General features: G+C 34.8%; 1 protein-coding gene across 1 annotated transcript in view; it reads right to left on the reverse strand.

The window, feature by feature from the left end:
* Positions 1-25,950, reverse strand: part of RYR3 (ryanodine receptor 3) — a 681,173-nt gene that overhangs the window by 390,946 nt on the left and 264,277 nt on the right. Inside the window, exons 4-5 of the mRNA XM_043982013.1 lie at positions 7,236-7,310; positions 5,065-5,143 (exon numbers count right to left, since the gene is read on the reverse strand). Coding sequence (XP_043837948.1) covers positions 5,065-5,143; positions 7,236-7,310 — 154 coding nt within the window. The remainder of the gene's footprint in view (positions 1-5,064; positions 5,144-7,235; positions 7,311-25,950) is intronic.

Consider the following 25,950-nt stretch of genomic DNA (forward strand, 5'->3'; position numbering starts at 1 on the left):
TGTCATAATTTGTATTATACATGCAATTTGGGAAAATAAAATTCTGAATATAAAATTAAAAAATAAAGAGTACTGTTTAACAGGTTAGGTAAATGACTTCTTAGTTCAAATATGAAAAGGATGCAAGATATCAGATGTGGTCATTCTAAAAGGGATCTCGTTAAAAATTTGTGATTCACTTTCTGCTTTTCATCTATAGGCAAAGATTATCCAATCTTGTGAAGCCAAAAACTCTGCAAAAAAAAAAAAAAAAAAAAACTAGCAATGAAATGGATAAACCTGGACCAAAAAGCCTAATTGGGAAATAGAGCCAGATATTGGTACATCCCAACACACTGCATGATTTTCAGAAAGAGTCTAAAGGAATTATGAAGAATCATCCTAGGCAAAGGCACAAGTAGCATCTTTTAGAAACTGATCACAGGGGTAGCTAGGTGGCGCAGTGGATAGAGCACCGGCCCTGGAGTCAGGAGTACCTGAGTTCAAATCCAGCCTCAGACACTTAACACACACTTACTAGCTGTGTGATCCTGGGCAAGTCACTTAACTCCAATTGCCTCACTAAAAAAAAAAAAAAAGAAAAAAAAAAAGAAACTGATCACAGCTCTGAAACTCCCTCATAAGAGTAGCTCCCTCATATCTATTTCAAGAGGTAAAATGAATAGCCAAAGGAAGGAAAACTGTAAGATGACCCTCAACAAGGATGAGACTACTCTGAATAAGGATTTTCCTTTCTTTACCTCTTGCCCATAAGACTCAAATTATGATAGCACAATTGTTCATGTCAGTAAGATAATTGTTGATGAAAGAAGAAATGCATAGTAAATTAAATAATAGGTAGATAGAATAAAAGTTAGGGCTGAGACACACCTTATTACTTACCAGGCTTTTAAAGGAAAAAAATCCACAAAATGGTGCAGAACCCTTCTCTCTTCCAACAATATTTCTTTCTCTTATCCCTTAAAATACCAATTCAACATTCACAATTTTGAAAAAACCCTTTTATCCCTGGTTGGATGGTAAGCCTTAAGTCCATTTGTGGGGAGAAACTGGTTCACAGGGTCACCTGAGTTGGACTCCTGGACTCTAACGGTAATACTCTGAGCAAATTCCTCCCAATCACCTCAAATTTGGTGGACCTCTTTTTAGTGACACGTAACAGTCTTGTATTAAATTTATAAACATTTTTACTTTCTTCTCCCATATAAATACTGATTGGTCTTAAGAAAACTGAAAGAGATTATATGTGTATTCAAACTGAAGAACTGAAAAGAAGATGCTTTTACCCTGTTTTTTTTTTAATCTATACATAATCATGTTCAACACTATCACTTGTCCATATTGGATGAATGGTTTTCATCTCATCAATTTTTCAATCACTCTCACAAACATAAGACTAGTTTAATTCAGGCTGAAACATTTCTCCTCTTCAGTAAGCAGAATGATAGGATGTATACAATGCTTTGGGGTTTTTAAAGTATTTTATGTATATATTATCTCATTCTGAGCCTCTATAATCCTGTGAGATAGGAAAAACAATTATTAGGGTTTTCATTTTCTGATGAGGAAACTGAGGCTCAGAAAGTTTATGTAATTTGCCTAAGGTCACAAGAAAGCTATGGTTCAGTGGAAAAAAATACTGGATTCGGAGTAAGAGGATCTGGGTTCAAAACCTAAGTAACTTTGTTCTCTACTAGCTAAGTGACCTTGGAAAAGTCATAACTTTCCTGATTCTCAGTTTGCTTATCTATAAAATGACAGGGCTAGAATAAAAGAACTCTATGATGCTAAGATCCTATGATCCCTGCCAGCTTTAAATCCATGTTCTATGAGTTATTATTTAAATCTTCTGACACCAAACCTAGCCACAGACAAGCACAAGATTGAAAAGTAATGCCATGCAAAAAACATGAGGTCTGAAATCAAAGGACCTGTGCTTGAATTTAGCACTGCTATTTACTACTAATATAACCTTGGGGAAATTTAATGAGTTACAGATTCTTTCTATAAGATGGGAATTGACAATGAATGAGCTAACCTCTAAGGTCACTTATAGCTTGGAGTGCTGTGAGGAAACCTCTTCAATGGAAAGAGCGGAATTCTCTAGCTCAAAAAAAATATCAGAGACCTCTGATAAGTTTTCTTGAATAAGTTTTAAATATTTTCTTTTTAAACTTATCTTCTTAAATTATATTTTAATGACATAAGAAAAACTTTATATCATTTTTTCTCTAATGTCCTCCAAAGTTTAAGGCCTGGTTTATAGTTAGGATTTAATATATTCAGAAAACGGAATTTTGCTCTGTGAGTCAATATTTACTAAATCACAAACTATCCGAGGAAATGGTATTTGAAAATGAATAATAATTCAGGTGAACATAAGAGTAATGTCACACTATAAGAAAGAAATCTTATTTGCAAAAGTGAGGAATTAGATCAGGTACTGTACTGTCATACAATCTTTTGTGCCATTAGATAAATGGTGAAGGTAGAAAGGACTATCTCCTCAGCCCTGGATCACTACTTCTTATAATGCTGTAGGGTGAGATGCACAATAGGAATTCCACTTCAATCAAGAAGCAAACAGGACAAATTCTTCTCATTTATACGTATTTTTTTACCCTTTAATAGGCTGATCTCCCTTAGCCTTACCCCATATGTGTTGAATGTGCCATGGATTTAATTATAATGTCCCCCATTTATTGAAACATTTTGAAATTTACAATGTTCTATTAACTTCTAAATTTAAGAGACCATTCTCAGTTCTCATTCTTCTCAACCTTTAAATCCCTAGTTTGCTTCAAGGCTAAGTTTATGTACTATCTCCAATGGGAAGCCTTTTGTAATGTTCCAAGATATTTGGGCTCTCATCCTCCTCAAGCTATCATGTATATATGTTTACATGTTGTATTCCACAGGAGAACAAAATTTCATTTAGTGTGAGGATAATTTTTTGTTTTATTTTGTATCCCCAGAATCTAGCATATAGTAGATGTTCAATAAATGCTTATTTGTTGACTTCATAATGAAAGCACTGGTCCCCTCTAATTTTCACCCAAACAGTAGAAAATAAGTTCAGGTACTTTTCACAGCTATGGTGAGGGAAAAATTACAACAAAACAAGAAATAAAGGTGATCATAGAAATTAAAATAGCTAATTTGGTTATATGAACTTGAAAGGGTTTTATACAAATAAAAGTAAAGCAGAGAGTATAAGATACTAAGCTGTAAGTAGGGATTATAATACATTTTCAAATATCTCAAAAAAGATTATCCAAGATATGCACAGAAATAATACAAACAGACAAGATAAAGGGTCATTTCTTAGTGGTTAAATGCTCAAAGAATATGAACAAAGAGTTTTTAAAAAGAAAAATTTAAATTATTAACAACCATGTTTGAATGCTGAAAATCATAAAAAGGGAAATATAAATCAAAACAACTCTGAGGTTTCACCCACATGCAGAAGACTGACAAAGATGACCCAAAAAATGGGAATTGATAATATTGGAGAGGCTGGGGCACTACACTGCTGGTGGTGATATGAATTGGTCCAACCATTCTGGGAAACAATTTGGAATTAAGCAAAGAAAATTACTAAAATGTCCATATGCTTTCACTCAGACATTCTGCAACTTAACATTACCCCTAAGGGGGTCAAAAATGAAAAAGGAAAGTCCTCTTACACACTGAAATATTTATAGCAACATTTTTTGGTTATAGTTCAAGGAACTAAAAGCAAAATTGATGTCCATCAAGTGAGCAACTATTACATACACTGTGGTACATGAATACAATATAGTATTTCTGTGCTATGAGAAAGGTTGAATATGATGATATGATGAATACTGAAAAGCATGAGAAGATTTATCTACACTAATGGAAAATGAAGTTTACAGGATGAGGAAAACAATATACAAAATAAATTGTAAATGTAAAGAAAAACAGAACAAATTCAAATGAATGCTGCAAAATTATAAGGAGCAAGCTTGGCCCCCAAAGAAAAGATATTAAAAGATACCTCTACCCTTTTTCTGCAGAAGTTAGGGGCTATGTGTGTGGAAAGCTCCATATAATGTCAGACTTTTCTGATGTTTGTAAATTTTGCTGAAGCATTTTTTCCCCTCTGTTATACTCTGATATAAGGGATAGCTCTCTGGAAGGGAGAGAGGAGGAGACTTATACTTTGGGGAATGGAGGTAATGAAAAATCGAAATGTGTTACTTTAAAAAATTAATTAAAGTAAAGATAAAAATGCTTACTGGATTGGATTGCTTGAATACCTCCTATGACAGGGAGCTCACTATGGTATATCAGAAAACAACAACAAATCACTATTGAACAAATCTAATTGTCAAAAAGATTTTTTTCCCCTATACTGAGATGTTCTCTGCCTACTTGTATCTTCCAAACATTGGTTCTGGTCTTTCTGTAGGGAAAAGCAAATCCATTTTCACTTCTACATGATGGACTTTGAAAATACTTTAAGATCACTATCATATTACCCCTTAGTCTTCTGTCAGAATAGATGTGCTCAGTTTCTTCAACAATTCCTCATATGACATAGTTTCTAGACATTTTATCTTTCTGATAATTTTCTCTAAGTAAATTCTATTATGTTAATATCTTTAATATTTGGCAGTTGAATTTTACCACAATCCTATAAGTGTGATTTGATTAATGAAGAGTGTCAGTACTGTGAAAGTACTATTTCTTAAGAAATATATACTATATTTCTATTAATAGTTTGAATTAGCTTTTTTTGTTGGGCATAACAAAGATTACATATATGGATAATTATTTACCTACTTACCTGAGGCACCTAAGACCCAGAGATAAGTAAATTATTTTTCCTAGTGATATGCTTGACTATTTGATATGGTAGGAGTTAAAACATGTTTTTCCATGCTTAATTGCCTTTGGCATTCCTTCACCTCCTCCTTAATACCTATTCCAGATTAGAAAGTATCATCAAGAACTAGAAGTGATACAGAATTGCACGTGAATGACATGGGTGATAGTAGACTATGGCAACTAAGCAGTTACCAGAGAATGCTGGCATACCTGTGGCATGTTCCCGTAGTCCCACGTCAAAGGCGAGTTTATCTGTCTGGGATCTTGATGTGGTCAAACATGTAAGATACTACAAAACACAAAGAACAAGCACTGGTGATTTGGCAATCTTCCTTCCTTTCTTGAAATTTATGAGTGTTTGACTTCCAGAGACCAGTTTCTGCTTCCTGTCTTGCATAATTACGCACAAGAATAATGAGTGATTTAGAACCCAAACTCTGAATAATATATAGAGGCATTCATTATGGACCTTGCATCCAGCTTCCTATAATAAATCCCTTCAACTTCATGTAACTACTAAGTTTCCATAGCACATTAAAATTGACAAAAGCATAAAACAATCCTGAAAGACAGATAGTATACATAGCATCATCCCATTTAAAGAGGGAAAAAAGGTTCAGAAAGATAAAGCGATTAGGAAAATTTGGACTTGGAATTTGAACTTAGCTCTTCAAGTTTACAAATCTACTGATATTTCCACTCTATCACAGTGCTTCACAACATGATGTAGCATCATATTTTTATGACTATATTTACATAATTGGTCTTGGAGGGTATAATAACACGGTGATTAATGAATAAACACAACCTAGGCTTCTATATTTCAACTCTGGAAAAATATATTGAACAAAAAAGTGAGATTTTGCAGTGCCATCATGATGCTGCTATGAACTTTTGAAGGCAAGACAGGTCCAGTGGGGATGGACATTCTTATTCAAAAGAAGTATAGAATGGGGGTGAGGGCAACACTCTTTCAGTAAGTAACTGTTGTTGTTGTTGAGCTGTTCAGTGGTGCCTGACTCCTCATGACCCTGTGGACCAACTGTCTGTGGGGTTTTCTTAGCAAAGATACTGGAGTATTTTGCTATTTTCTTCTCCAGTTTTATGCAGACAGGGCTTAATTGACCTGCCCAGGGTCACACAACTAGTAAGTGTCTGAGGTCAAATTTGAACTTTGGTCTTCTGACTTCAGGCCCAGTGTTCTATCTACTGCACCATGTAGCTGCCCCCATCATCATTACCTAATTTAATTCAGATTACAATCTTGTATGGTAGATCATACATATATTATTTATCCCTGTTTTACGAGTCTCAAGGAAGCTAGGAAATTTGCTCAAGCTTACATAGATACTAAATAACAGAAGAAGAACTCTGACTCTAAGTACTCCAGAAAGAAACTCTATTTAACAAACAGGCAAGTTTTATATTCTAGAAAGGGAGAATTATCACATCTCTGTCCAAGATTAAGCATAGTATAGTATTCCTTGAAATTTAAAACTTCCAACAAACCCTCACATTGATTATTTGCTATTTAGCCAACCTTCTCTGCCTTGAAAATTCAGGATGCAAAGATCAGCTTCTCCTTAATTACAGAAAAATGCCATCACAAACAGAATTATTTAAAATGCTGCTTTGAAAAGCACTTCATGGCATGCTGCAAGTGTATATAAATTCTATTTGAAAATAAGGTCCTGAACTGAAATGCATGACATTGCCACATGGTGTCAGAAAGAGGCTACTTCTTGGAATTTCAGCTAATGTGAGAACACTATTGGAAACTGAAAGTCACAGCCTTGTCCGGAGAAATCACAAACTTTTCAAAATTGTGATATATTACCATCATTGGTTTGTTTTCAAAGACAGCAAGCCTAGTAAATAAAGTATTCGTAGTCTATATTTTAGAGTGAATCAAAATTAATCGTCAGAATTTTATAGTGCTCCTTAAGATAACTGGTAATAGCCAGTCATCAGTTTGGTATCTTTTTTTTCTATTCCTAGGTCCCTGACTGGTAAGGAATCCTGCCAACTATCTTCAATACTCCTGGGTTAATGAAAGACCTCAAAATCTCTTTACCATCCATTAGAATTATGTCAGTTGATTGTATCTGGGTTCTTCCTAAAATTAATTTTCAGAGAATGAGAAATCCCACTCCAGTTCCACCTTGTCTTATTCCTATTTAGGTTATAAACCAGTACCAGAGAGATATTACTCAATGGTCATTAAACTTTTTTTTTTTCCTACAACTATATCTAGGTTCAAGGTCCATATCATTATTCATTTTCTTGTTGCCTTTCATCTTCTCTCATACTCATGTATTTCGACCCTCATCCTTTCTATTAGCCAAATACAATCCCCAGTGGAATGCTGTAGGCATACTTACCATTCTACTAAATGAATGCCGAAGGAGAATTGCATGTCCATACAATAGCGTCCTGTGACCACCTCCTTGTGCCACCTGTAAAAGTAAAGAAGAAAAAGTCAGTGTTCCTTTACAACATTATCAGTGTAGGTTAAAGAGTGTTAAGAGCAGTTGAAGGATGGTGGGTTTTTTTTTGTTTTAACCATACCCATGCAACACACTTGAGAGACTTACTATGGAGGGCAATAATTCTTCTTTAAAGAAGTGATCCCTTAGGATGAACTGAAATCCAGCCTTTTAAAAACAAATTCATAGAAATGAGATAGATGCATCTTACCTTCCTTTGAAACTTCTCAGAAGCATTTTGGGTAAGGGAAAGAAAGAGAAGTGATATAACTAAAGCCTAGAAACACAAATGTGTTTCTGAAGGCTTATGGTTATTTTCAACATCTTGCCAGTTCTTTCCCTTAAAGGCAGAGGTGTCTTCTGCCTATTCACTAAAATTATTTCAAGTTTACACAACTTTCTTAGCCAAGAGACTGCTTTGAATATAAACTTAGAAGAAAACAAGTATCAAACAAAATCATGCAGGGGTTCTTTCTTTTAACATCTGGTCCCACTTGAGGGAAAACTGAGAGTGTCAGGGACACTGAGATGCAAGCTCACTCATTTCCAATATTTGCACATCACTCATATTCTGATTCTGAACTAGGTATTTCATGGACTATAGTTAACTACCCATAAGCAGGAGGGAATGGAACATCATGGATAAATGAAAGCTTTGAAAAGTATTCAAACTCATTTTTACCAGCATTTTCAATTAAAAAAAAATCTCTTGTTAGAGCTATAGGCTAGCATGAAAATGGATTAGTCCATTCTTTTCTCTTGCCCATCCTCTGGTCAGATGTTAATGGTAATGAGCTTGTGACCAGGACAGATAAGCAGAGATCCCTGGGCCTGGACAATCCACTAATAAGATAATTTGTTTTGATTACTGGAAACTTCTAAAACAGAAACAACTAGTTTTATCAAACAATAATAAAAATATTTATATTAAGCACTTATACACACTGTGCTAGGTGGCAGGGACAAACATGTAAAAGTTAAAAAGAAAAGATCCTTGCTCTCAATTTGCTTAGCCTATTGTGGGGATAACTGAACACACTTATGTAAACAGAAGATATATGTGTGTATATGTGCATGTATATATGCATATGTATTACTGTAGAGAACGATTGTGGTGGGGAAGAATAGGGAGGGTAGGAAATAATAACTAGAGGAATCAGAAAAGGCTTCATTTTTAAGACAGTGGAACTTGAGTTGACCACTGAAGAGAGCTAGTAGTTCCCTGAAATGATCATTCTAGACACAGAGAACAGACTGTGCAAAGGCATGGAAATTGGAGATGGAATGTATGGGGAACCACAAGGTTAGTTTGACTAAAACATAAAGTACATAGGGATGGGGGGAGGGAAGGAAAAAATGTATAATCAGTCACCTCAGAAAGACAGGATAGAGCTAGAATATAAAGAGTCTTAAGTCTAGGCAGAGGAGATCGTATTTTATTCTAGAGGTAACAAGGAGCCATAAAAGTTTCTTGAGCAAGAAAGTAATATAGTCAGCTCTGTGTTTTAGGAAGACCAATTTGGAAGCTTTCTGGAGGATATACTAGAAAGGGCAGAAGGTAGAAGAAGGAAGACCAATTAGGAATCTATTGCAATAATCCAGACAGGAGGTAAGGAGGGCCTGATCCATGCAAGAGGAAATGAGAACTATGGTGCAAGTGGAGGGAGGGAAGGAGAGAGATATGAGAGGTGATGATAAGGTAGAATCAAGAATTAGCTACTAACTGGGTATAGAGGTTGAGGGAGAGTAAAAAAAGTCAAAGATGAGTCCAAGGGAATATGGAAAAATGGGGATACTAATGTACTGCAAATGAAATTGTCTAGTAGTCCAAACATTCTTGACAACAATTTGGAACTATACCCAGAGATTTATAAAACCGGGCATACCTTTTGACCCTGCAATACCACTACTAGGTCTGTATCCCAAAGAGATCAAAGAAAATAAAAAGTACCTATTTGTACAAAAATATTTATAGTAGCTTTTTGTGATGGCCAAGAATTGGAAATTAAGGGGATGCCCATTAACTGGTGAATGGTGGAACAAAGTGTGGTATACGATTGTGATGGAGTACTATTGTGCTATAAGAAATGACAAGCAGGATGGTTTCAGAAAAACCTAGGAAGGATTATGTGAACTGATGGAAAGTGATGTGAGCAGAACCAGAACATTGTACACAGTAACAATAATATTGTGAGAATGATGAACTGTGACAGACTTAGCTACTCTGATCAAGACAATGATCCAAGACAATTCTAAAGGACCCATGATGAAAAATGCTATCCACATCCAGAGAGATAACTCATGAACTCTGAATGAAGACTGAAGCATACTTTTTAAACTTTCTTTATTTTTCTTGGCTTTTTTGTGTATTTTCTTTTCAAACATGGCTAATATAGAAATGTTTTTGCATGACTTAACAAGTATAATTGATATATGTATGTGTGTATATGTATCTCTCTCTCTCTCTCTCTCTCTATATATATATATATATATATATATATATATATCTGACAAAGGTTTTTGTATATATAGGGGGACTAAATTATTACAATTTTGCCTAGAATATGTCCTGGGGCATTAGAAAATCGAAGTGAAAGCTCCTGAGTTCTGTTTTTATCTATGACATTAGTTTATAATGTAGTCTCAGTTGAGTCATTTTGGGGCATCCTTCTAAGATTAAACATACTAGATTTTAATAAATCACTTCTTTTAATTTTTTAAATAAATCACTTCTGTGCTGTTTTGCAGGTTGCTCTTAATCTCCTGTAGAACTAAAGTTATTACTATTTTAAACTGCGTAAGTACTTTTGAGATTCCCTGCATTTTGTATATTCTTTTACAAGTATGTCAATTTCCCCAACAGAACATAAGCTACTTGAGTACAGGGACTATTTCATTTCTGTCTTTTTATCCTGTGTCTAGACTAAAGCAGTTGCTTTGTAAAAACACTTCCTGCTAAAAGCATAGAGTAGGAAAGTCAGCCTTTTCTTTTGTCAATTTAATGTAAAAATGTTGTTCAACACTGAGCCAGGGTGGGAGTGGGAGGAATCTCTGTCTTTGATCTCTTTCTAATATCTTCACCTCATCTCCCAAAGTCTTATATTTAACTACAAAAAGAACAGAGTGGTGATGATAAGAGCCCCGAGAAGAGGTGAAGGAAGGGAATAATACCTGTATATTTTGCAATGGAAAGTTGAAATTAGTTTCAGAAGACTATTAAGTCATCCATACAGGATTAGTTGAGAGCCCCAGGGGGTCCAGAGGGTCTGTTCATCTTCTCAAGATATCTGTGGGTAGAGGCTGTATCTGTATTGTAAAGTAATTATAGAGTAGAGGGCAGTGTGCGCTACAAATGTAAGTAGGGTTACACGGTATTTGTTCTCTCTTTTCTTTAGTTTTCTATTGGTTAATCTTAGAATTATTAAGTATCAACAAAGTCCACTGTTGTATACACAAAGCAAAGTACAGTTATGTAGTTCCACATTGGAATTCATTATATCAGTTATTATAGCATAAAGTTCTTTTGAAATGAGAGGTTTTGATGAATACACTTTAATTCTGACATCTCCCAACAGCTGTACATTTTCTTCTAAATGATGTAACAGACTCAGTTAAAGAGAGAATATTATCTACTTTTTATTTATTTACTACATGTTAGAGATTGCTTTTAGCACCTATAGGACTGAAGTTATTAATATTTTAAACTATACATAGATTTTAGGGATACCTAAACAAATATAGAAGGGGAGGTATTAGCAGCTAGGGAGATCAGTTGAGGCTTTATGAATGAGGTAGCACTTGAGCTGAGCTTGGAAGGAAGCTGGGGTTTTGAAAAGTGCAAGTGAGGAGGGAATGCATTTCTAGTTCAACTCTTTCAAACAGATGATGTGGGAATGAAGGCTTGCAGAAGTTAAATGTCCTGCCTCCGGTCACACAGTTGGTAAGTATTACAAGTTGTGTGTTTCCACTCTATTACAGATTTACTTACATCATATTTCTCCCTGAAGGTGCCCTAAACTCTCAATCAATACCTTCATACTGGTAACTTTAGGACAACTTCATATTCTACGTTCAAATTCTGTTCATAACCGGAATGGGGGTATCAAAGGGCCAGGGAGAGAAAAAGAGAGTAGGAAAAGTGCTGGGATCTTCAGCCAAGACCAGGACAGAATTACCTAACACCATTTTTTTCACAATTACTCACTCATTGTCAACCAGGGGATAACTGAAGGTCCTTAGCAGAAATCTATACCTTCCACACCAGGTTGTAGGCAATTTTCTCCAAATTAGGTGCTAGCTAAATACATTTAGATTTTAATAACAGTAATATTTTATATTCACATCAGACCTTCAAATTTTTCAAATAGATTTAACACTTGCTAGCTACTCTGATCCCAAATATTATAAAATAAGCAGGATACCCCCAATTTTATAGATAAGGAAACTGAAGCAAAGAGATATGAAGTTACTTGCCAATGTCACATGGAAAATTAATAACCAAATATTCTCACTATAACACAGTTGTTTTCTTCCTTTACTTTTCAATCATATGCTTTTTTTCCCTTAGTTTGTGCATTTCTACAGTTATAGTCTCACAGAATTTTATAGTGGTCATCTAATCTAATACATACTTAAAAGTAATTCCCACTTTAACATAATTAACAAGTGGTCATCCAATCTCTGCTTGAAGATGCCCTGTGAAGGCACTGCTTTCCAATTCTGAAGAGTTCTATTAGGAAGTTTTTCCTTATATTAAATTGAAATTTGCTTCCTCCCTCCCCCCGCCCGACTTTTGTTACACTGCTTCTTGTTCTGCCCTTTTCTTGATATACTGCTACTTTGTTCTGCCTTTTATTTAATCAGTTCCAATTAAATATGATCAATTATTATGCTACATTAAAGCTTTAAGTCAAATGCCATAAAATCTTAATGAAAATCATGAGATCTTATCTCCCTATATTAAGATCTATACACTTTTCACTTAGTTGTGTGACCTTAGGATGTAGTCTACTACAGAATATCATTTATAAAATTCTTCTTGTTCTTTATATTTTCCTTAAGAATGCTCTTAATACATGTATAGAGATGAGAAAGTAGACACATTGTTGAAAAAGTGGAGGTATCAAATGTTAAACTGCTAATAGATATAATTGGTGTGTTGGCTGGTTTTCCTGTACTTTTTAGTTTAATTTTAGTTATACAAGAAAGCTCTCTGGGTAGGGGCGTATTCAGAAATGAGTGGGATATAAGAGCAAAAGGAATAAATATTTTTTAAATAGAAGAAAGTAGGCATATTGATCTATACTAACTGATATTCCCTCAGTATTTTTCATTAATATTTTAATCATTTGATTAATATTTTAATAATTTAATCAATTTTTATCCCTTTCACAAAAATATAAAAATCAATTTATTATGATCTCCAAAATTAGGTTTCCTTTAGTATGAACATCCTCTGTTTGTATATGAACTAGCTGCTCATTTTTGTTTTCTTTAGTACCATTTTTGCTTCTTTTTGTTGTAATCTAATACTGTGGTATTAAAGCCCAATGTGGTATTCCCACTGTTATTAATGAAGAGAAAATAGTTTTCTATAGTGATCTTGAAAGATCTTTTCCATTTTTCTTCTGTTTGTACACAACACCATATACACAAAAAAATCATAAGATCCACAATAATAAAACAAGGTAGACTCAAAAGTGATTACAAATGAACAGCTTGCACGATTGATACCTATGTAATTGAAAATAAACCCATAGGAAAGTCCTGAGAACATTGGTTAAGTCCCCTGTACAGAATATGAAAAGAAAATAGAAAAGTCATTCAGGATGAAAAATTACAGGTGGTGTAGAAGCAAACTATTAAAGTTTTAAATTTATGAGTAAATTAAAAAATTTTAAAGGCATTAATACTGCAGCAAAATTAACAAAGCCTCTAATTTTTAAGCCAGAAGTTGTTGCTCAAGATTACCTGCCTTCAGATAAGAGCATATGTTCAAAGCTACCAAGAAATACTAACAATCTTTGCAGTATGACTAAATACACTTAGACCTGCTCTTATTGTTAAATATGGTTTTGATCTTTATCTTATTTTGGAGTCTTGAAACTATATGTTACTGTTATAATCAAGCATAAAAAATAGATCTTTGTCTTTTCCCCCATTTTTCTGTTAGATAAGATCTCTTCTTGAGTTGTTTTGGTATATGTATCAAATGGGAAATTGAGTATATTTTTAAAATTTTGGCTTAATTCCTTATATATTTGAATAATAAGGCCTTTATCAGAGAAACTTGCCATAAACATTTTTTCCCAGTTCCTTATTTCCCTTCTAATTTTGGCTCTCTTTTGCTCTGAGAAGACATTTTTCACCTTAAAGGATTATACTGAGTTTTGCTGGGTAAGTTATACTTGGTTGTCATTTAGCTCTTTTGCCTTCTAGAATGTCATATTCCAAGCCTTCCAGTCCTTTAACATTGCAGCTGCCAAATCTTGTTAGATCCAAATTGCAACTCCACTGGATTTTAACAGTTTCTCTCTGGAGATAAAGTTTTCTCTCTTTGACCTGGTATCTCTGGAATTTGGCTATGATATTTCTGGGAATTTTCCTTTCGGGATCCCTTACAGGTAGTGATCAGTGTCTTCTTTATATTTCTGTTATCCTGTTGTTTTTAAGAATAAGAGCAGTTTTCCTTGATAATTTCTTGAAATGTGATGTCTAAACTCTTTCTTTGAACATTATTTTCAACTGGTCCAATAATTCTTAAATTATCTCTCCGGGATCTGTTTTTTCCAGGTCAGCTATTTTTCTGATGACATATTTCACATTATCTTCTATAGTTTTCATTATTTTAAATTTGTTTTATTGTTTCTTGATGTCTCACAGAGTCATCACTTTTCACTCATCCAAGTCTAACTTTTAAGCAATGATTTTCTTCTGTGTGTGTGTGTTTTACCTCTTTTTCCCATTTGGCCAATTCTGTTTTTAATGTTTTATTTCTTTAGCATTTTTGTTCTACCTCTTTTACCAAGCTATTCCCTTTTTATAATTTTCTTCCCTCATTCTCATTTTTTTTTAGTGAGGCAATTGGGGTTAAGTGACTTGCCCAGGGTCACACAGCTAGTAAGTGTAAAGTGTCTGAGGTCAGATTTGAACTCAGGTACTCCTGACTCCAGGGCCGGTGCTCTATCCGCTGTGCCATCTAGCTGATCCTCATTCTAATTTCTTTACCTAAGTTTTCCTCTACCACTCTGATTTTGAAAATAATTTTTTAGCTCTTCCAAGAAGTCTTCTGAAGGTATGTACAATTTATGTTCCCCCCTTTGATGCTTTGCTTATAACTGTTTTGACTTCATTGTCTTCTTCTGAGTTTGTGCCTTGTCTCTGTCACCATAGTAACTTTTTATAGTCAGGTTCTTTTTGTTTTGTTCATTTTTCCACTCTATTTCTTGACTTTAAAAATATATTAAACTTGGGCTCTGTTCCTGGTGCGGGAGTGAGGTTTGGGATGGGGTACTTTCCCAACCTTCAGCCTTTTTCCCACTGCTGTTTTCAGGGCTAGTTCTGGGCATTTGGAAGTTTTCAGTGCTTCCAAAGTCATATGATCCTGGGAGAGGTGTGATCACTGTTCTTTGGGTCTGGGGTCTAGTCCTTACCCAGGAAAGGCCCCTGATCTCTTGAGATTGCAATCAATACTACTCCTCATTGGCCCTGTTCCTGTGGAAGTGAAACTGTTCCTCAAAGTTCCCAATCCCTTGTGACAAAAAGTACAACTGCTCCTTAGGGCCCCTGCTCCCTTTTGACTGAAAGTGCTCCTTTCCACTCTTGAACAATGAACCAGAAGTGGGTATAGGCAATAGAGTTGCCAAACAGAGTCATATTCTGCTTTCAGTGTTAGCACAGGGTTACCCGATAATCTCTTTCTGATCAATTCTCAAGTCCCCTTTCCATCTCTGACTCAAGAACTCCCAAAGTTGCTGTTGCTTCTGTTGCCACCACCTAGTCCCACCACCAGTATATCATCCTCGTGGGCTCCAGGACAGCCTCCACGCTTGTGTTACAGATTTCTCTTTCCAAACTCTTAAGTTGTATTGGGTTGGAAGAATGTCTTACTCTGTCTTTTTCTTGGTGCTGTCACTCCAAATTTTGATTTGAGGATTTATTTTAAAGTTTTTTTGCAGGGGAATTTGGTAGAGGTCAGCTGAGTGCTTCCTCTACTGCACCATCTTTGCTCAGCACTGTGGCAGTCACTTTTTAAGAAGGACATTGATAAAAATGGAATAGATTCAGAAAACAGCAACTAGGATAGATAATGGCCTTGAATTCATGTCATATGATTGGCTGAAAGAATAGGGCATATTTAGCCTAGAGAAGAGAAGACTTGTGAAACATAGGATAGCTGTCTTTCAGTATCTCATGGGCTGTCATGTTTCAATTTGGCCCCAGAGAACAGAACTGGCAGCAATGGGTCAAAATTACAATGAGACAGAAATATGCTCAATATCAGGAAAAAGTATCCTGAATGGATTGGACTGTCTGGGGCATATTGGAGGGTGCAGTTTCTCCCTACTTTCAAATTTTCAACAAGAGGCTAGACGATTGCTTGTTAAGTATGTGAGTCAGTCAACAAACATTTATTAATTATTTATTATGTGCTAGCCACCATGCTAAGAGCTGAGAATATAAACACAAGAGAAAAAAAATAAACTCTGCTCTCAAAGACCTGACATTCTATGGGGAAGAGCACAAACAAAATGGGAGTAAGGAGAAGGAGGGATAAAAGGTACTTAGCATTAGAAATATGAAGAAGAAGTCCACAGGAGTGTGAGAAAAGAAGATATGGCTGAAATGGCTACCCAAGGTTCTAAGGAGAGGCATTCCCATCAGAGGGAAGGGCCTTTGGGCCAGAGGATACTACTGAGGTGTGAATTCCAGGGCTGGAATGATCTTCTAGGATGAAGAAGTTTCTGGGGCATGATGAGAAAACATAGACCCTGGTAGGAAATATTATAGTATGCCACAGAAGAAATTCCTAATGTATATGAGTTATCTATTGAGTTCCCTTCCAATTCTTCTATGGATTATCTGTGAAAAAATTCACATCATTCAGATGGGGGAAAGAAGTCTGGGGATATTTTTTCTGTTTTTAGCTTCCTCCCTCCATCTAACCCTTCTTTTACTAGACCATTTTTCAAGAATAACACAGAATAATGAAGAACAGACTTAGACAAGATGACAGAGCCTCAAGGTTCTTCTTCTGTATATACACATACAACACATAATAGTTGAGGAGACAAATCACAGACAGCTAAGTAGTTTACTGGATAGAGCTCTGGACTTGGAGTTAGGAAGACCTGAGTTTGAATCCTGCCTCTGACACTTACTAGCTGTGTGACCTTGAGCAAATCATTGAACTTCTTTCAGACTCATTTTCCTCATCAGTAAAGTGGAGGTGATAGCAGCACATCTATGTACCTAATAACAGTAAAATACAGAATTGTTGTAAGGATCCAATGAGATAATATATGGGAAACAATTCACAAACCTTAAAGTGCTAATATGTGTTAGGCTCCTGTTATCAGCATAACACTTTAGACTAGCTTGTTATTTTTATATATTGCCCTAGAGTTGTAACTTGATCTTCTCAACCAGTCATAAGATATGTGTCATCTGCCTCAAGCAATGGCCAAAACCTTGCAGTCTTCCATGTTTAAAGTTTACCTATGCCTTGTTTTGATTGAATATTGATTCAACTGATGACTCTGGGCCTTCTCTAATTACATTAATGGGGTTGTAAGTGGAACTTTGCCCTTACATTAACATCACAAGATGATAGCTGGCATAGCTAGGGAGAAAAATCACAGAAAGAGAGTATGTTCCAGGAATAAATAAGCAGTCTATGAGGACACTCCTACACTGTATTCCATTAGCTTCAACTTGGAGGGATTCTATCACTTTTCTTGAAACACAGATACACATGTAGACTGCACAGATATAGCAAGACACTTGCTAAAGATGAACAAGTCAAATAGAGAGGCAGATCCTAGAACACCTAAATAATGTTGTTCAATCATTTCAGTTGTGTTCAACTCTTTGTGATCCCATTTGGGATTTCCTCGGCAAAGATATTGGAGTGGTTTGCCATTTCCTTCTCCAGCTCATTTTACAGATAAAGAAACTGAGGCAAAGAGGGTTACGTGACTTTCCCAGGGTTATGCAACTAGTAAGTGGCTGAAGCCAGATTTGAACACACAAATATAAATCTTCCTGACTAAAGGCCTAGTGTTCTTTCCACTGTGTCACCTACCTGCCCCCTGAATTACACTTATTAATATCTATCTACCAATATCCATAAGCTTCAGCAGTCATATGATACTTAGATTTTCATTCCTATTTGTGCCTTCTAAAATGTAACTATAGCACCTGGGCTCTAAAACGACAAAAAGTACGTGGGAAAAGCAAGGCCACGTAGAAAAAAAAAATTGCTCTCATTTTTCCTAAATTTCTAAACAACTCATTTTCATGGTTCTTTTTCCTCTGAACTGCCCTTGGTCAACATTAAGTCTCAGAGTTGAATGTATATAAAATATTGGGGAGTCCACCTATTAAGACACACACACACACACACACACAAGAATTACATAAATTCAATTATAAAATACTATGCAAATATTCACACTATAAGATCCAGATAGATACGTGACCATAAATGAATTAGAAAAGGGAAGGAAATACCTTTGACAATTGTGCATAGAGTAAGAATTCTTTACTAAATAAGGCATAGAGATAATTATAAAAGATAAAATAGTCTATTTGTATTATGTAACATGGAAAAGATTTTGCACAAAACCAATGCATTTAGAATTAGAAGAGAAACAATTAACTAGAAAAAAATATTTGTAGCAAATTTATCTGAAAAAGATATATCTGATTGACTCAAATCTATATGAAAAAGAGCTATTCCTCAATAGATATATGGCCGAAGGATATGAACAGGCAGTTTCAAAAGAGAAAATAATGCTAACAACAACTGAATATTTTTTTAAATCTACTCTTTAGCTAGTAGCTAGTAGCTTTTTTTTTAAAGCTACTCACACTCATTAATTTAGCAAAAATGACCAAAAAAAGAGAGAAATGACTATTTTTGGAGGGCTTAGGGAAGAACAAGAACAATAATATATTGGTCTTGGAGCTATGAAGCAAGTGTACTGTATAGAAAAATGATTTGTAACTATATCCAAAAAGTCACTAAATTATACACACCCTTTGACACCACTACTAGGCATTTAATCCAGAGGCAAAAAAAAAAAAAAGAAAAGGACTATTATGGACAGAAATCTTTATAGCATCACTTTAAGTTGTAGCAAAGAACTGGAAACAAAACAGGTATTTCATTCAACTGGAAAGTGTCTGAATTATGGTATATGAATGTGATGCAAAATTATTGTCCCATAAGAAATTATTAATATGACAGATTCAGAAAAACCTAGGAGGACTTAAATGAACTTTTGCAGAATAAAGTGAACAGAATAAAGAAAACAATTTATACAATGGCCACAATAATGTAAAGGAAAACGTTGAAAGACATTAGAATTCTGAACAATGAAATGACAAATCACAACTCCAAAAGAATGATGTTGAAGCTAAGAGAGGTGACAAACAGCTGATGAATTTTACATACATACACACAGAGAACAACATATAATTTGTATTGCTTGACTATGGTATATCTGTTTGTCAAAAGAGAGACTTTAATTTTACAGGGGGAAAATGCTTGACTCTACTTATTTGTTACAAGGGAGAGGAAAACTGTAGAGACAGAGTGATAGTGACATATGCAAAAATAAGAAAAGAAAGAAAAGTACATCAATGGTATTCATGTACTTAAGAATACACAAAAAACCAGAAATTGAGAAGATAGATGAACATGTTGTTGGTGGTGTTCTGCTAAATTTAATATCTATTTTAAAAATAATCAGTACAGCTTGAGTTCTTGTGGGTGGGGGGTGGGAATGGAGGGGGGAAGAGAAGTTGGAACACAAAGTTTTTTAAAAATTGATGTTAAAATTTTGTTTTTATATTTTGGAAAATAAAATTCTATTAAAAAAATAAAATAAAATAACCAGTACATAATATATTTATGGTTTCATATGGAATTTATGTCTAGTATGTTGTCTAATTTTTTTTTAGTCTCTGACACTTTTGCTGATGGCCCCTGGCCTTATGACCTACTTACACCCATTCAAAATTCCTGCACTATTTTCTTGTTTTGTTCTGTTCTCTTGACTTTTGAAAGATTACAATTTTCTGAGTGTTCTGTGCATTTAAAAAGTATTTGAAAGTATCAAGTGTCTTTTACATATGGTTCTTTTCAAAGTTAAGCTTTCAGAAGCTCTCCTTTGTACCCACCCCAATATCTTCTGGTGAATGGGCAAATGAAGAAAAAGAGGGGAAAAAAGCCCTGCTGTAGGTCTCTCTGAATAGAGACCTGCTGCTGGATGGAACTTACAACATCAGAATCTATTTTCTTTCCATTTTGACTGCAGCAAATTCATCAGGCTAACATCAATGGGATAACCTATAGAAGACAACAATAAACTTCACTTCCTCTGAGCTAAGTCACTATATGAATATTCCTCAAGGTTTTAACAAAAATGATAACAATGTATTGAAATCAACATCTATAACCTGTGGAAGTAGAATGAGGAGGAAGGAAAAAGAAATTAGTTCGTGAGCACTGAATTTGGCTTTTGCCTTAAAAAAGGAAAAAAAGTATTAAAATAAGCTTAAGATCTCATCTGTGCTGACATTTGGCTTCTTGGAAGGATTAGAAAAATAAATCAATTATTTTGCAGCTATCTCAGTAACATTATAAGATGATAGGACAAAAAGGAAATGTAGCTGAGCACTGCTCTTTACAATGGTGGAGATCTCTGTCTGACCATGAGTGATCTTCACAAGTCTGTAAACATTGGTCCAAGAGACATGGGCTTGAACTGTTGTCATGATTTCCATATCCCTATGAAAATCAATCCAGCCTCTGTAAAACAGATGCTGTTCTTAGCAATGATGCACAGTCATTTCCACCCCCTCCATGAAAGCTTCCATATTATTTCTCTCAGCAGCTAGTTTTTTCTCCTTGTTAATAAAACCAGGTCTTGAATAGCAAATTCTCCTAACTGTGATAATTTTGCCAATATAGGAAATTAGTCTCTGAGGACAGGAGTACACTCCAGCAGATCTCCAAATAAACAAAGTCCCTGGTTTTGATTCTTTTTCCTAAACTCCTCTTCTATTTCTTCCTTTTGTCCAGGTTATCTGTAGTGTATACTAAAGACAACAGTGCTTCCTTTCTCCTTTCTTTTGTCTTTACCAAAATGATCTCCACCAAAATTCCCTTCGACTATTTATTGAGGAGCAGTGTGACATGGTGGACAGAATGTTAGACTTATAGTCAAGAAGACCAGGGTTCAAATCCTGCTTCTGAGATTTGCTTATAGGACAGCAGTTATATGACAACAGTTAAGTCACTTACCTTCCCTAACCCTTATTTTTTCATTGGTAAAATGAGGTAATACCTATAGTATCTACCTCAAAGGGTTGCAAAGAGGCTCAAAAGACATAATGTACACTTTGTAAATTTTAACATACTGTATAAATATCACGTTTTAATTCCAAGATTTTTTACATAAGCTTTTTTTTTAATATACAGAGTTACTCTACCCCTTCCCAACATACTTCATCCATATTTCTTCTGAATAAATTATACCCTCCTAGATAGACATGCTAGTAACAACTAAATGCCAATGAATGAATTCCTCAATATCTATAGACAAAAGACCAAAATATGTGTTTCAGAAGTTCAGAATAAAGTTATATATTCAAACTTAAATTTTTAAAAATGATTCTATATATGTCTGTTATGTGCCTGCACACTGCCTGATTATATATGTAAGTTTCTTTAATTTGGGAAATTGGGTTGGTTGAACTGGGTTTCTATAATGGGCTAAGCCTTTGATTCTTACCACATAACAAAAGTTAGGCTACCATGTCTTCAACTTAGTTATAGAAATGTAAAACTAGCAGCTCAGAATACATCAAAACATACATAGAAGTTGATTTCTTTTGGGGTAATTTTGGGGTCCTCCCAACAAAAATATATGGAAAATGGAACACGAATGAAAACTTAGACATTTATAAGGAGTTACACCAACCTCCACTGTAGAGTAAAATCTTAGATTTTAAGAGTCAAGACTATAGACTTGTGTTCATTAACTAGAATGTCAGACAGAAAACTCAATAAGACTCTGCAATATATTCATGTCAATGTAACAAAAAGGAAGGTTGTTGTATTCCAGTATGTTAATTCTAAGTGGGTACTGCTCAATTCAAAACCCAGATCTTAGAGTTTAACAACCATAAAAAGTATCTTCCAAATAAACACCATAGAAGGTGAAGTGGACCAACCTACCTGTCTAATATCTTATCATTGTTGTACAGTAGAAAGAGCACTGGCTCTGGAGTGAGAGGACCAAAGTTTGAATCTTTAAAATGAGGGGAGTTAGACCAGATGACCTCTAAGGTCCCTTCCAGCTCCAGGTCTATGATCCTATAATCCTTGTACATGCATTATCAAACACAAGGAGAAAATACCAATACCTGATTCCAAGCACATCCATTAAATATTCTTCTTAGAACACTTTAAGGTTCACAAAGCATTTTATATACCAAAGCATTATCCCTCACAACAATCCTATTAGGTAGATAGTGCAAGTATTATCATCCCCAATATACAGATTAGGAAACTGAGGTTGAGAGAGGTTAAATGACTTGCCCGAGGTCACACAGGTAATATGTAGCAGAATTGGGACTCTAACCCAGGTCCTTTGACTCTAAATCCAGTGTTCTTTCCACTATGCCATGCTGTCTTCTGTTAGAACAAAGAATGAGCAGCAAAAAAATGGAGTTGGGTTAGTTGTAATCTTCAATTCTGTTTTAATTAATGAAACTGCAGCAGATGACACTCATTAATATAATGATGCAAATATATATATGTATATATCCTCTCAATGGTAACTACAGGAAACACAAACACTAACTCCTAAGTTAGATAGATGTTGGCATACTTCCCCCTGCTAATACTCTTAAAACAATAGAAAGGCCTTGTCCAGGTGGTCTCATAGAGTACTGAGAGAGCCATAGAGGACACAGAGAGGATATAGTCACAAACTGTAAGGTCTCAGTAAGTGAAAATATTAAAGCAAAAACATACTATATCATATGATTATAATGTCCACAATAGAGAATAATAGAATGCTAGAACTGGAAGGGACAAGAAATCTTCAATCAAAAACATGATGACCACTTGCCACATACAGTATAAGGGGAATTCCTTTATAGGTATGGATTGAATTAGTTGGCTACTAAAGTCTCTTCTGATTGAAATTCTATGACCTTAAAAATCTGGCAGGCCAATTTCTTCGTTTTAGAGATAAAGGAACTAAGGCATCAAGTGATTAAGTAATTTGCCCAAGGTCACACAAGGTAGTAGCAAAGCCTGGGCTGGAACCCAGGGTCCTTGACTACCAGTCCAGAGCACTTTCTATTACACCATTTTGGCCTTTAATATTTCAGGACCCAGAAAAGAGCCTTAGGATAAATGTAATGGCATTTGACAGAATTAGGAGAGGAATGGATAAGATGAACATATGACTCTAATGGATGGAAGGATCCCACAGTTTCACACATTCTTCCTCCCACACCATTTCTCCACATTTTCAAACTGTTTCTTCTGCTTCTTATTTGTTATTCATCCAGCCCCTTATCTTAATTGCATATCTTCTTACTTTTGAAGTACAATATACCATCAATTCTAATCCCCTACAGTGGTATAGGGAAAGGATTGAACCTTTGGTGGTTGTCTTTTGACTCAAAAGCAGAGGCCATAATCAATTCAGTGTTGCATTTCCATAAGGTTCACCACTCTCCACTACCATATCTAAATTTGCTGTTTTGGAATAAATTTTCATGAAAAACAATAAATAAGCTGATGCTTTCTATAGTTCATTCAAGACTTATACAAAACAATATTTTTGTAGCAAGAAAGATAAAAAAGAAAAGGTTTAACAGCCTCCAAGAAATGCAAGTAAATAAGCTTCAAGGGGCTCAACTCTAAAATTTCATGCATTTTGAACGTTTTCCATTCTTTTAATAAAAACAATCACATTTTTGGAAAAAAAAATTCTCTTGATTCAGACATACTAAAGTTCAGGGTTAGTGAATACCTACCCTAAAAATTCAGTGAGAGTTAAAGCAACTCCCCCATAAATAATATATTCATTGTAGGATTTTCTATTAAAAAATTAACAAATACCACCATGGGACCTCCAAATGTCATTTTTCCTTTACAAGTCATGTCAGAGAAGCCTTAAACTACCTGGAAAACGTTGTAAAGGAACCTTTTTGCAACTAGACCAAATAATAACCATTTTTGGTCTAGCACACTGGAGGAAGCTCAGGTAGCATTTTGAGAAGATATGAGCAATCATTACTGTATGATAAATGCTCCAACAGTACTTTTACACATCTATAGCAGGAATGAAGACTCCAGTGCATGTAAAATAATAACAATGCTAATTGCCACCACTATTGAACTAGCATGAAAAAAGCACATCAGTTTTGAATTTGATGAGTCAAACTCAAGTGAGCCAATTGCAGTAAAAAGACAGCTTCCCTAACATGGAAGAAAACAAAGGCTTCAAAAGAGGCAAGGTATAGTTTTAAAATCTGATTGTAAAGGTTCTTTCACGTGAAAACACCTCTACTCAGAATATGACAAAGTATAAAAAGCTAGTTTGGTCACAATGCTTATTTTTTAATTGCTAAATTTACTGTTTGCTTAATTTATTGGTTTAATCTAGGAATGGTGAATGTAAGACATATGAGCAAAAGGTAAAATTTTATAGTAGCTTTTTTCATTCATATTATGAACTCCAGCCTTATGGAAAAGTAAAACTGCAGTTGCATAATAACATCAAAAGTGCATTAATGCTACTAATATCTTGAATTAAGAAAAGGCTGCATGCTTCTGACATCTGTGCCAAGTTGAAACCACTGGGCATGTGCTGCCCAAACCACATCCTCAGAAGAGATACATTAAAAACAATTTTCAATGTCTTGAAGGGGGAAAAAATGAGCACATAGACAAGTCAGTCTCCTAATTATAGAGCAGAAGTTCAAAGGGCCATTTTATGATAAGCTTAAAAGTGTATATGCACTTTTAATTCTACAAGATTGAAGAGTGTGGTATAGTAGTGTTTTCTAAATTACTTAGGCACACAGAATGGAAACTATCCTAGACACTTAACAAGTGGAAGGCCTCAGTTCATTACAAACACAGCTGGAGTCAGTTGTTCATGCAAAATATATACATAATTAAAGGAAGGAATAACATACCCATTCAGAGAGGTCATTGGACTAGCAAAATTAAAAAACAAAACAAGATGGTAAATGGATACTTCAGTGTATGCAGATCATTTGGTTATGCAAGTTATTCTAAATCTTTTGAGTAATTTGAGAAAATTACAGTGATATATTATTAAAGTCAATTGAATGAGAACAGCAAAGGTGGTTTTACCCAATGGCCAATATTTTGTAACCAGGACTAAAATTAAATAACCGTATTGTATGTATAATTTATTATTTTTCCAGTGCATATTAGAACATGACACCACATAGAGTTGCAAAATAATATAATTTCCAACATAGTTCTATAGGGCTTTTTCATAATTAGATTTACAAGAATAAGTTCACTTAAGGAAAGTGGTCAGTACAGCAGTTACATAATTTGTAATTCCCTGTCTAGGAAAAAAATGAAAATAATGGATGTGATTTTTGACACACACACAAAAATATTTCTTTTTTTTTCTCATGCAGAGACGGAAAATAGAAGCAACAATAGAAATAAGGCTGCTAAACTGATTTTGACAAAAAGTTGATGGAGTAATGCAATACTGTATTTTAAATGTCCTATTATTTGCAAAAATTTGCATCAACTTCAGTTTATAGGATAATACATAAAAATGTGTTATGCCACCATAAGTTCTTGAAATAGGGAAAAGAGGAGGTGGTAATGAGAAGTGATTTCAGCTTACCAATAATCTGTGCAGAAACAAAGGTTTCAAAATATTGGCCTGGAGGCCTATCATGTTTCAAAATTCCCATAATTAATCTATCTGCTGTTTGAAGGAAGCTGTAAAAAATATAGGTTTCAAAATCATTGGCGCTTGAGTTTCAGCCTATTATTCCAGAAAAAAAATAGAGAGAATGAGGATAGTGACTCAATTTAAACCAGGACTACTACTATTTGTTTTTAAGACCCAATTCTTATGCAGTTCTTTATAGTACGGACCAATGCAGACAGAGAACAAGCATTATTGTTTCATTTTAAAACAGGGGAACTAAAAGTCTAGTGAAGTTGGATAACAGGTTCAATTTGTCAAAATAAATAATGAGTAAAGAACAAAGGCTTAATTCACAATCTGATGTTACAGCCAAGAAACAACAATGTCTCTTGGAAATAATTTAGCTTTTTATGACAGATGGTAAAAAAAAA

Source organism: Dromiciops gliroides, chromosome 2, assembly GCF_019393635.1.
Source record: "Dromiciops gliroides isolate mDroGli1 chromosome 2, mDroGli1.pri, whole genome shotgun sequence".
Taxonomy (NCBI): Eukaryota; Metazoa; Chordata; class Mammalia; order Microbiotheria; family Microbiotheriidae; genus Dromiciops; species Dromiciops gliroides.